The 13811-nt window shown below is 40.8% G+C and overlaps 1 protein-coding gene across 1 annotated transcript in view; it reads right to left on the reverse strand.

The window, feature by feature from the left end:
- Positions 1 to 4632: 4632 nt before the first annotated feature.
- rock1 (Rho-associated, coiled-coil containing protein kinase 1) overlaps positions 4633 to 13811 on the reverse strand; it is a 214406-nt gene continuing 205227 nt past the window's right edge. Inside the window, exons 32-33 of the mRNA XM_048529564.2 lie at positions 10846 to 11059; positions 4633 to 6065 (exon numbers count right to left, since the gene is read on the reverse strand). Of these exons, the coding sequence (XP_048385521.1) occupies positions 6062 to 6065; positions 10846 to 11059 (218 nt within the window). The 3' untranslated portion in view covers positions 4633 to 6061. The remainder of the gene's footprint in view (positions 6066 to 10845; positions 11060 to 13811) is intronic.

Below are 13811 nucleotides of genomic sequence, written 5' to 3' on the forward strand. Positions count from 1 at the left end.
TGAGGGTCTATGCACAGCTTGATGCACACAAAAGTTGCCATCAGGATGAGGGTGATGTTGAAGTTGGGGGGGGGGGGCTGTGTAAGTTCTTCCCCCCCAACCTTATCCAGAGTTTTGTACATCCATCTTAGGCCTCTAGCTGAAGTGGAAGATGGCTTAGGTGACTGCAACAGTTCAGGTTCTGGGAACGGGGCAGATATGTGCCACGTACAACAGAGTGCCTCACATGTGATAACCAGATTTATACCCACAACGGAGAGGGAGTGGTGTTCTCAAAAGTCCGGTTTCTGCCTCACCTTGGTAATATATTCCTCCCAAGCTTTTAACATGCCCCAGCCCCTCCAAACCATATTCCCAGCATCTTTGGGTAATCTGAGCTGACAGTGAAGGGAAGAAAGGATTGTTTCTCAAATAACATGGCCTTGCTCTTGTCTCCCGAGACCAGTTTGAATGGTTGCAGATGCTCATGAGTCTGTGCACAGTCAGCGGATCTGAGCAGAAAATGGCAAAGTCATCCAAGTACAGTGACGCTTTGACCTGCAGGCCTCAGCTGCCTTGAACAGTCACCTCTCTCAGGCTCTGTACAACAGACAAAAAAATAGGACAGGGCAGGCTGCCTAACTCTGGATTCGATCGGAAACTTCACATTCCCACTCATTGATTGAGACTGTAATACTTGTGTTAGTGTACAATAGTTGGATTCAATTACAGATTCCCTCCCAAAACCCATTTTAGAGAACATATAGGTGTGTAATTTACTGTCAAAGGTTGCCTGGCAGGCACCCACTTCTCCCCTCTCCTGCACGTAGGCAATTGTATCGCATGGTTCTCAGAGGTCATCTTGCTCAGTACAGCACAGGTTTGGCTGGGGTGAATCACCTATCTCTTATGACCTTAGGCAGGATTTTGAAATGATTGCCAATTTCTAAGTTCATTCCTTTCCTCCTTCTGCTTGTGATCATGATATCTTTCCTCATGGATTCGCACATGCCAACTGCCAGAAGTATACTGTCATACACTTTTGGCAAGTCCTGGCTAATCAAGTCCCACAGAGCTGAATATAATTCAGCGAGTAAGCCATTGATTCTGGGAGTTTTATTCTTTTCTAAGGACTCGAGGCCCATCTAGATGTAACGGCTGGTCCAGTCTCTCCTACGTGCTATCGTCTAAGTGATAAAGGACAGGACTAGCTGGGCGGCCACACTGTCGGCTTTGTGTCAAACAATCCAGCATAAAAGAATTTGCTGATTTTCAGGATATCAGACTGAGGACAAAGAAACGCGAGCACATCTCATCCTGCTCCATGGTGCAGGTCCCGGACTGGTAGATTATCTTGGAGGATACCAAGGCAAAGAGCGAGGTTTGCTGGCTCATCTCTTGGAGAACCTCTGTGACATCAACCTCCATCATCTATGTCAGAAGTAGGTTCTGCATGCTTTTCTGGAGTTGGACAGTTTACTCCATTTCTCTCTTGCCTCCTGAATGCCTTTGGGGATAAAGAATCTCTTGATGTTCCCCTTGACTGTTTCCCACTAGTTCGCTGGAGATTCAAAAGAGGGGCTTCACAGTTCTCCAATCTGTGCAATCCCTTTGAGCTCCTCAATGTTTTCTGGGATCAGCAGTATTACATTCAGCTTCCACATTCCCTTGCTGGCCTGCTGGTTGTCTTATCAGTGATAGTTGGCCAGCAGGAGGCAGTGGTCAGAGAAGAACATCCACTTTAAATCAGCGGATCTAATTGAGCACTTGTGGGATGCAATAGAAAATCTGTCCTTGAGCAGATACATCCATCTGGCTGTGGCCAGATGTATCTGCGCTGTGATTTGTCAACAAGAGTGCTGAAGATGTCATGCAGCTTGGTGACCCTAACTGTTTCCATCAGGAATTTGGACGTGGCACTTTGTTTTCTGTCAGCCCCTCCAGATCGTCCACCCGCATCAACGATGCAGTTGAAGTCTCTGGCCAGAACATCACCATCAGCAGTAGAAGCTGCTGTAAGATTACCAGCCACTCACTCTTTACCAATGAGATGGACAGATTAGTTAGGGGAATGGTTGCGTACATAACATTTGCTACACCACCTCCAACCGTACAGATTCTAATTCAAGAACTGCATCTCATTACCCCTTCTCAGGTGTGGTGACTGAACTGACTTCACCCAGAATCCTCCTCGGTTGTTTCTCATCACCGCCCTCTGTTGGATACTCTTCCTCCTATTGAGTACCCCGGTCCTCCATGATCCCCTTCTCAGACACAGTGACTCAGCTGACTTCTCCCAGGATCCTATTCAGTTGCTTCTCACTGCTGCCCTGATAATTTCAAGTCATATTCATTTACCTCTGTTTGTGACATCACCTCATCTATCTTGTTACAAATACTGTGTGCATTCAGATAAAGAGCTTGAACCTTTCACCTTTTACCATTAATACATATTCTGGCTCTCATTTCTGTTGCATTCTTCTGCTTATATTTTTCTGCCATTTCTGTCACACTGATTATCATTTGCCTCTTCACTACTACTTTTTTCTTTCCTTATGATCTTTCAAACTTCTCTTCAATTTGACTTCCAAAAAATATTTCAACAAAGTATGCTTGTCAACAAATTGAAGCTCATGGTTTAACAGAGTACTGGTAACACAAATATGAAATTAGCCTCGGAAAGCAGGAACTTGCATTATGTAGTTTCTATAGAAGTATTGGCAAAAGAATCAAAGGCGACATGATATAAAAAAAGTGAGCTTTTTTAAATTCTGGAATGCAGTGTTTGAAATGGTGGTGGAAGCAGATTTAGAGACAATTTTCAAAGGGAACAAAATACTTTAAAAATTTGCACAACTATGGGGCAAGAGTAGGGCCATTTGAAAAGTATTTTTAAAGAGCTGCCTCAGGCATTATAGCTTACATGGTCGTTTTCATTGCTGTATCATCCTGTGAAGCTAAGAAATCTAATGACTATTCTTTAATGTTTGAAGGGATTATTGCTTTTAGAGTTCCTGCTATTTCTGATGCCAACTCCAAAAATCACAAAGGAGTTAACGTTTTGGGTCTGATGACTCAAAAGGGTGGGTCACTGGACCCAAAACATTAACTGTGATTTCTCTTCAGATACTACCAGACCTGCTGAACTTTTCCAGTAACTTCTGTTTTTGTTTCTGATTTACAGCATCCACAGTTCTTTCAGTTTCCAAAAAGCACGTATTATCCCTTAAACATGAAAATTTTTCAATGTCAAGTAATTATTTTTTACCTTGGATAAGGTCTGTAATCAAACAAAGAAAACTGAATTTCGTACAAGGATGAAAATATCAAAAATTAAAATCAAGACACTAAGGAAAAAAACTTCAGGATCCAGATGATAACATTCTTGCCTTTCAGCACTAGAAGTTGCATGTTCAAGTCCATCAAAGGGCATCAGTCGGTTATCTAGGGCGAAACAAAAACAGACATTGCTGGCAAAACTCAGCAGGTCAAGCAGCATCTGTTGAAAGAAAGCAGAGTTAAAGTTTTGAGTCTGGTGGCTCTTCATCAGAACTGTTAGCAGCCGGAAAAAGTATTTATACTGAAGGTGAAGTTAAGGGTGGGAGAAGAGATGAGAGGCAAGTGGATAGGTGGAGAATGAACCCAGAGAGAGACAATGATGAAAAGGGTAGGTAAACAAGAAGATTATAGCTAGCAAGCCAGGACACAAGAAAAGCTGAATAAGTGATAATAAGGGTGAAGAGTAGGAGAGATGGGGCAAGCTGTACTAAAAGCAATCCATATAATGTGATAATGGGTCGAGGAGTACGTGGGAATTGGTTACTGTACTAAAAGCAACCCTGTCGTAACTGGATCAAGTGTGAGGTGGGAAAGAAAACATGGAAGGATCAAATTAGACTCTAAAGTTATTGAACTGTATGTTGAGTCCTAGAGGCTGCAAGATCTCCAAGTGGAAAGTGAGGTTCGTTGGAATACTGCGGTACGCCTGCAGCAGACAGGGTGATGTGTGGCAATGGTACATGTATTTAAGATGTAGATAACTGGAAGTTGTGGGTCATTTTTGAAGACAGAACACAGATGTTCTGCAAAACAATCACCCAATCTACATTTTGTCTCCCCAATAATGATGAGATCACTCTGTGAACAGCAAGTAAATTGCCGCTTTACCTGGACAGGATGTTTGTGGCCTTGGATGTTGAGGAGGGAGGTGGTAAATGGGCAGGTGTTACACCTTCTGTGATTAAATGGAAAGGTGTAGGGTGGGAGTAGGGAATGGGGGTTGACAGTTGTTTGATATAGTGTGAGTGCTACATTGTTGGAGATTCCATTTTTCAAAAGAGAAATGAAACTGAGACACTATTAGAATATTCAGGTGTGTGCAAAATATTGCTTGATGTTCTGACTCATTTGCCCCTCAATGTGTGTTACTAAAATAGTTTAAACCCATTATTTATCAATAATTTTATTAGTGGGACTGTGTGAAATAGTAGCTATATGCAACGATTTTTCTTTTGTGAATCATTCATTCATGCTTCAATAACAAAGATTCATGCTAGACATTTGACAGGCAATGCCTTACTTTTCTACTGTCGTCAATGTCTATAAGAAGCATTTCCCACAATATCAATATCAGGCAGATACATGTAGTTAAGATATGTTTATTGGTACATACCCATCAGTGCGACATTCAATATCATTTAAAACATGCGTCATCCTAAAACAGAGATCCAATTTCCAGTGCTTTAATACATGTAACTGCAAAGCTATTATAAATTATTTTGGGAGGTACTGGGTGAAGTAAACCATATCTTGAATGTGTTCCTGTTGACTGGCAAGAAATAAAACAGCAAATACAACAATTCCTATATTACGGGAGTGAGTCCTGAAATAATTCACAGAAACAAATCTTAATTAATGCCTTCTACAGTTGAAGTTTCCTGCATATTTTCCTATGAATAATTCCCACTCTTTACAGGCAGTTTATTCACCATCACATTCCATTCAAAATTATATCCAAAATAAAATCTTTAAAATACATTTCACAATCCAAAAGGAAAATGTTTAAGTAGATGCAGTTATTTGAAATTGTGATGCATTAAGTATATGGCAGTAAAAGTTCTTCAAAATCAAGGCACTAACAGGACATTATTCCTGTTAAAGTGTCTTCAGCAGAATAATTTATGTTTTAAAACAGTGCACAATTTATCTGTTAAGTTAATGTTGTCCACCATCTGATAAGAATCTATTTTCAAATATAAGGCAATATATTTATAAAATTACAAAACGTGTGTACCCCAGTATAGTCACAATGCTGATTGCTGAGTTGTTGTTACTTTCCTCATGCTTCTGTTATTTATAGCTGTTCATCAATCATGAACCAATGGCTTAGCAAAAATTCCTAGATCAAGAGTGAAACATTGTTCATTTTTCTCAGTTCCACACATTTTCAGTTGAAGCATTTGGAACAGTAAAATTTCTAAATACTTATATGAGTTCACCAAACTTTGCCATCTTAAATGCAAAAGATTTTAGGTCTGAGATCTCTCAATAGATCTACACTGAAGGCATGACAGACTCAAGACATCATTGATCTTCTCAAGCATTTTAGACCATCTTCAAAGTAGTTCCATCTTGTCCCCTTCTTGTATTTTCAGTACTTTGATTCCATACCTTCCCTCCAAATTAGCATAAAGTTATTCCCGCAAGTGCAACTGCCCTATCCCTTACTTATTTAAATGATACAATAATGAAAGCTCAGTGAGCAATTTCACAACGATCTATTCTGGTGTTTTACTGATTACAGGGGGAAAAGAAAACAGCATCTTATTTATAGCTATGCTTTATCCATTGCAATTGTTTAAAAAAAAACTATGGTAATATGGGTAACACAGTGAATAGTCTTCTCCATATTTAGATCACAGTAGGATTGGGGAACTGGGGAATGGAGGCAAGGGTTAAACAAAAATTGCAACCCTGACATTTGTAATGTCTGCATTGGAAGGAATCAAATCCATTTTTCACTACTTTGTGACCTTCAAAAAGCTGGCTTCTTAAAGAATCTTCGACCCTATTCCACTGGAGGTTAACTGAAATATGAAACAAAAATCATGGTTAGCAGAACTTTGACATCTACTTGAACACAGTAGCTAAAACATGAAAAAAAAACTACCAAAAGCAGCAAAGAATAAAAAAAATGCATTTTATTCAAACGCAGAATAATCTATTTTTTCCTTCATTATGGAACCTCTGATTAACAGACTAAATTACTATTTCCAAGTAACTGCAAAATGTAAGCACAGTCTTTCCATCAGTAATATTTTATGTCTCAATCCGTCCAATTTGGGCCTTTTTGTTCAGTTCTAGACTTCCTGTACCTGGCAGCTTTGTTGTATATTATCTTACAGTTGAAACCTTTTATCCTGTAGGAATACCAGGAATTCTACTGTTAAATTTGCAGCTAGGCGTCACTGGATGATCAGCTTCTTAAATGCCTTCAACAGAACAATTAAGGATGGGCAATAAATGCTGGCCTAGCCAGCAACAACAATAAAATTTCGAATAAAGTTTTTAAAAATATCTATTTTCTCATTGATGCCTTTTACCTCCATTTTTCTTTGAAAAATTTTCTTTTACTTTCTTACTTCATTCTAATAAATCATGCAAGGCTCTGAAGACTTGCATCCACAATGGGAGCTGTGCACTGACTGCAACTAAAACGGGTGCCAGGGAGTTTGGTGAATTGAGAGGATTAGAGAGAAAGGGAAGGTGTCTTTTGCCCTTCCTTACGTAAACTTCTCTCACCTTTTAGGAATCAGGTTTACTTTCATTTTTGAGTATTCATTTTAGAAACATTGGAGAAGAACCTAATTGGTAAGCAATTCTATTTTCCAATCTTCATTTTGGAATAAATAGTCCAAAAGTAACCTTAAAGTATGCTAGGTCAACTCATCTACATGGGATCCTGTGGCATGCAGGGAGATGTGAATCCTTCATGTGACCTAGGTAAGTACGTGCCAGAAGAGTCACCAGCTGCTGAAACCTGAGTTCTTGTTTTGGAGCATGACTGGCAGCTGGAGTTACTGTATAGTATTTTCAAGGGAGAGGACTACATATATAACACTCTTAGTGAGGTGGTGACGACACTCCAGAGGAAAATGCAGACGATGGGGTACAGCTACACAGTCCAACCAAACTAGGTGAATTGTCCTGGGGACTCCTGCGTTACTTTTCGTGTTCATTGGTTTTCCATTCTGGACATGGAAGAGGGCAATAATTCCTCAGAGCAAAAGCCAAGTCCATAGCACTGAGATGGCACAGCTGTACCACAGCTGAAGGGAAGGAAGAAGAGTAGTCAGGAAAGGGCATTTGTTAATTAAGGGATGCACTAGTTAGGGGAAGAGATATATACATTTCTGTAGTCAGACATGACTCCAGGGTGGTATATAGCCTCTCTAGTGTCAAGCTCAAGAATGTCTCAGAGTGCCTGCAGGATTTTCTCCTGAGAAATGTTGATCAGCCAGAAGTTGTGGTCCACATTGATAGCAATGACATAAATAGGAAAGAGGATGTGATTCAGTTGTCAGAATTTCATGAGCTAGGAAGAAAATGATCAAGAACAACATCCTGTTGCTCCATGCAAGTGGGCACAGAATTAGTAGGCTTGAACAGATGAATGCACAGCTAGTAAGATGGTGCCGAAGAGGGACTTTAGATTCTTTTGAGCTACAAACTTTTAACAGGAAGAATGATCCAGCCATGGCTAATAAGTTAAATATTGATTTCATATCAAAGAATAGGCTTATATAAAAGTAGTCAAAAAAAAGCAAGCTTGAGGGTAGGGAGCATTTCAGAATTCATTAAAACAGGACCAAGAAACTGAAGATGAGAAAATTGGACAGGGTGAAGTACCAGAATGTGAGAAATCATTGAAGTAGTCACTAACAGTGTAGCTTTTCCAGGAGTTGAGAGTCTGGATAGCTCAAGTCGATAGAACATCTGACTTTCCACCAGAGATTCCGTGTTTCGAGTCCCTGTTCGGGCGATACATTTGTGCGTATGTGTTTCTGGCTTGTGTTAAGCTGGCTAGCCCATTTTGTTATGGAATTTAACCCTGATAAGTGTGAGGTGCTACGAACTTTATTTCTTCACAGATGCTGCCAGACCTGTTGAGCTTTTCCGGCAGCTTCTGTTTTTGTTCCTAAATTTACAACATCCGCAGTTCTTTCAGTTTTTATTTGCTGTAGATTTACTGGTTGATTTAACAATCACCCAAGGAATGCCTCATCTCATTTTGGAAGGAGTATTTTGACAAGAAAGTATTCAATGAATGCACGATGCCAGGAAGTTTTGTGGAACAAAGGGACCTTAACACATGTTTTTTCATAGATCTCCGAAGGCAGAATGGCATGTTAGTAGGGTGGTGAAAAAGGCATATAGGACACTTGCCTTTATCAGTCAAGGCATACATTATAAAAGCAAGGAAATCATGTTGGAGTTTATAGAACTTTGGTGAGACCACAGCTAGAGTACTGAGTGCAGTTCTGGTCTCCACATTGCGAGAAGGATGTGTTTGCATGTGGTGGCAGTGGTGGTGGGGGTGGGAAGAGTGCAAAGGAGATTCACCAGGATGATGCACGGGATGGAAAATTTAAGTTAGGGTCAACCTGATTGAGGCTGACAAGATTATGTGGGGCATGGACAGAGAGCATAAGAAGCAGCTGTTTTCCTTAGTTAAAGGGCCAGTCACAAGGTGGTATGAGCTCAAGGTGAGGGGTAGGAGGCTCGAAAGGATGTGAGAAAAAATGTTTTTACCCAGAGGGTGGGTGACGGTCTGGAAGGCAATGCCTGGGAGGGTGGTAGAGGCAAATTGCCTCACACCCTTTAAAATGTACCTGTATGAGCACTTGGCATGTTATGACATTCAAAGCTATGGGCAAAAGCTAGTAAATAGGATTAAATTGAAGGTCAGATTCTTCTCAAGTCTCAAAGCAGACTCGATGGGCCTAAGGCCTATCTGTACTGGATGCTTCTGTGATTCTGAGTTCTGAAGCTCTGTCTTTACAAGAGATTCCAATTTCTTCTCTTTTGAAATTTAATAAGCTTTGATTGATAAACACTGTATCACAGCAGTCTGGGGGGCTGCTGAAGAATCCATGGAGTCAGTCTTGGGTGCATATGCTATTTGACATGGGGTGTCTGCCCACAGTATGTACATTACCCATACTTATCTCATGTTAATTCTGGATTGTTGAATATAAATTGTGTATATGTTATAGATTATATTACCATTCCAACTTTATGTTGTAAAATGTATTCAAAACTATGGAATTTTGTCCAATTTTGAAAAGCTATTACTGGCTCCTAGCCAGATTGTAATGTAACCTGCAGGCACAGCAAGCAATTAGGAGAGCAAATGGTATGTTGGGACTTTGTTGTTGAGAAAATTTGAGTACAGGAATAAAGAAATTTTGCTGCTATTGTATAGAGCTTTAGTGAAATAGCACATAGAGGACTGTGTACCGTTTTGGACTCCTTATTTCAAGTAGGATAAAACAAGAGGTGATCTCATTAAAGCACATAAAATTACGTCAAGGCTCAATAGGGCAGATGGGGAAAGGACGCTTCCCCTGATTTGGGTGTGAGTGTGTGTTTCTGCAGGTGTGTCAAGAATCAGGGACAGATGTCAGAATAAGATGACTGAGATGAACAGGGATTTCTTCACTCAAGGTTACGAATTATGGAATTCCGTACCATTGGGGGCTGTAGAGGTCCAGTCATTAGGTATATTTGAGATTTAGATTTCTAGATGTCAAGGGATATGAGACAGTGTGGCAAAATGGTACTTTGGTAGATGATCAACTATGATCTACATGAATGACAGAGCACAGTTGACAGACTTAATTATTAACTTCTTCTCCAATTTTCATATGTTCCTAAATCTTTATGCACTAATTCTGTTATGACACCAAATGTCTCAGCTAATATTTTATCAGCTTGTAATTCTCACATATGACTTAATTGTACTTTATACAACTACAGTAGCTGGAATATTGAGCCAACTCAATATTCGAGTTCTACTTTTGAGATAGAAGGTTTCAGTACAGAGTCTGGTTTGACATTTCACTGCATTACTCAATTAATTAAATTAGATTAGTGCGTACAAGTGAAAAGACTGTTTGAAAAGGAACACAAAAGTTGTCCCAATGTTTTGGCCAGCATTTATCCCTCAACTAACATTAACAAAATTGATTACCTAGTTATTTATTTTCAAACTATTTGTGGGATCTTGTGTGTAAACTGGCTGGTGCAGGAGATACTGCAGAATCATAATGAGAGTACAAGATGTATTTAATTCATCATAATATGAATTCAGAAATCCCTCCAACACTATATATTGGAAGTTTCTTTGTTTTTGATGTTCTAAATGGGAGAAGTTATTAAAGTCACTGCTTTTATTTGCATTCATTTTACGTCTTACTTTAAGACTTTGCAGAATTTCCACTTTTTATTGCGTAATTCTTGGGCTTCTTCCTTCAATGAAAGCATTTAAAACCCTGAGCAGGTACCATAAAGGGGATTAATTTGGAGGTGTAAATGTGGCAAAAACAAACTGTTATACTCAACTGAACTGTCTTTTTCAGGCTCATTGATTTAGTGAATAAATCAATTTAATTTCAGTTGTTTCAGATGACAGGATATTCTACAATGTTTGTGGGACTATATTCTATGACTTCATTCACTTTTCCATGAAAGCTGTAAATCAACAAATTCCATTTTGTTATCTTGAGGACTGTAAATCAATGAATTCCACTTTGTCATCTTCCAGAAGTACAGATCTGAAATAAAACTTTTCATCTAATTTATTACCTGGGCTTGATTGGGGCAACATGTTTGGCAGGTTTGCGAAAAGATTGGTTTGGCGCTGATCTTGTGGAAGAAGTCCTAGGAGAAGCACGCACAAAGGTGGAGGCTGGTGCATTCTTAGGAATCTTCTTCACTAAATGTCCAATCCATCTTTTCTGTTCGTCCTGAGAGCATGCCAGTAGCAACATTTCCCTGGCTGTGCTAACATCATAATTCACTAAGGAGAAAACACACATTTTAAGCAAAGGTCAGCATATAAAATTCTACATTTGCCTCTTTCCTGTTCCAGTTATTTTGCAGTCTGATGAATAAAATTAGACAGATGACAAGTTCCCATACAATTGTCATGAATTCTCTAAGCAGTCACTTGGAGAAGTAGTGTAGATTTACACAGTAGTTATTAAGCCAGCTGATGAGAGTGGTGCTGTTGTGATCTGGCGCACTGACCTCCACATTGCAGAAACTCAGTACCAGCTCTCAGATATCTCCTCCTATTTTCTCCTGGACCATGACTCCACCATGACACATCGGGCCATTGGATCAATTGCAGTAACTGATCTCATTTCATCGGTGACCTCCCCTCCAATAACTCTAAGCTGACAGTCCCCCCACTCCACACAGCTCACTTCTATCTTCTCCCAAAAATCCACAAACAGGACTGTCTGGGAGGACCTACTGTTTCAGCCTGCTCCTGCCCCACAGGACTCATCTCTTCCTGCCTTGACTCAGTCTTCTCTCTCCTGGTCCAAATGCTGCCCATGTACATCTGTGATTTCTCTAATACTTTATGCTGGTTTCAAAGTTTCCAATTGTAGGCTCCAGCTGCCTCTTCTTTACTATGGATGTACAATGTCTTTACACATCCATTCCCCAACAGGAGGGTCTTAGGGCTGTCTGCCTCTTCCTGGAACAAAGACCTGAACCAACCCCACTCACTACTACCCTCCTCCACTTAGCCGAGCGTGGCCTCATGCTCAACAACTTCTCTTTTAACTCCTAATCTTCTTCAGGTCAACTAACATTAACAAACTTGATTACCTAGTCATTTATTTTCAAACTATTTGTGGGATCTTGTGTATAAACTGGCTGGTGCAGGAGATACTGCAGAATCATAAACAAGAGCACCAGATGTATTTAATTCATCATAACGTGAATTCAGAAATCCCTCCAACACTATATATTGGAAGTTTCTTTGTTTTTGATGTTCTAAATGGGAGAAGTTATAAAAGTCACTGCTTTTATTTGCATTCATTTTACGTCTTATTTTAAGACTTTGCAGAATTTACACTTTTTATTGCATAATTCTTAGGCTTCTTCCTTCAATGAAAGTATTTAAAACCCTTAGCAGGTACCATAAAGGGGATTAATTTGGAGGTGTAAATGTGGCAAAAGGGGCCAGAGGTATCCGCATGGGCCCCGACAATGTCTGTCTCTGTGGGGTCCGTAGAACATTCCATGTCCTGGTCCTATGCCAGCCCCCACCCACAACTCTTTCTCCGATATATCAATGATATCATCGGTGCTGCTTCCCTCTCTTGTCCGGAATTGGAAAAGTTCTTTGATTTCACTTCCAATTTCCATTCTGCCCTCACTTTCACCTGGTCCATCTCTGACTCCTCCTTTCCCTTCCCTGAGATCTGTTTCCATTTCTGGGGATAGACTGGCCACTAAATCCACTATAAATCCACTGACTCTCAGAGCTACCTGGACTATACATCCTCAAGCCTACTTCCTGTAAAGACTCCATCCCACTCTCTCAGTTCCTCCATCTCTGTTGCATATGTTCAGACGAGGCCTAGTTCGACATAGTAGCTTCCGAAATGTCCACCTCCTTCCTCAACCAAGGACTTGCCAGCACCGTTGTCAACAGGGTCCTCAACCAACTCCGACCTATCTCCCACACTTACACCCTCACCCATCCTCTTCCCTCCTGCAACAGTGATAGGGTTCCTCTTGTCCTTATCTACCATCCCATCAGCATCCACATCCAGAAGATCATGAGACACCATTTCCACCACCTCCAGCGAGATGCCACCACCAGACACAGATTCCCCTTCCTTCTCTTGTCCACCTTCTGCAAGGACTGTTCCCTCCAGGATACCCGTGTTCCATTCTTCCTACGCTCCAAACACCACTTCCCACCCCCACCCCCTTCACCCAACAGCCCCATGGCACCTTCTCCTGCAACTGGCAAAGGTGCAACACCTCACCATTTATCTCCTCCATCCCCAGTATCCCAGGAACCAAACATACGGGGAAGCAACACTTCACCTGCACTTCCCAGAATCTAGTCTACTGCATTCGCATGCCCACAATGTGGTCTCCTCTACACTGGGGAAAACGACACGTAGATGGGATGACTGCTTCACAGAAAATCTATGTTCTGCTTGCAAAAAAGACCCTGGGTTTCCAGTTGCCTGCCACTTTAACACACCACCTAGTTCCCTGGCTAGTATTTCTGTCTGGCTAGCTGCAGTGATCCATCGAAATTCAACAGAAGCTGGAAGAACAACACCTCGTTTTCCACTTTGGGACCCTGCAGCCCTCTGGACTCAATATCGAGTTCAATAATTTTAGGGCCGAAACTCTCCCACACACCAGACGTTGTAATCACACAGCCTGCCATTACACACTACCTATTGTTAGTCACTAACAGTCCCCATTAATAGCTATTCACCCCTTAACCAGATCGTTATCAACTCCTTTGTCTATCCAACTGCTCTTCTCTCTCTTCAGGCTCTACCCTTTATCCTCCCTACCCCATTCCCCTCTCGATTTTCTGCATATACACCGATGTTTTCCCAACTACCATCAGTTCAGAGGAAGGGTCACCGGACCCAAAACATTAACTTTGATTATTTCTTCACAGATGCTGCCAGACCTGCTGAGCTTTTCCAGCAGCTTCTGTTTTTGTTCCTAATTTACAACGTCCACAGCTTTCAGTTTTTATTCGCTGTAGATTTACTGGT

This window comes from Stegostoma tigrinum, chromosome 5 (assembly GCF_030684315.1).
Source record: "Stegostoma tigrinum isolate sSteTig4 chromosome 5, sSteTig4.hap1, whole genome shotgun sequence".
In the NCBI taxonomy this organism is placed as follows: domain Eukaryota; kingdom Metazoa; phylum Chordata; class Chondrichthyes; order Orectolobiformes; family Stegostomatidae; genus Stegostoma; species Stegostoma tigrinum.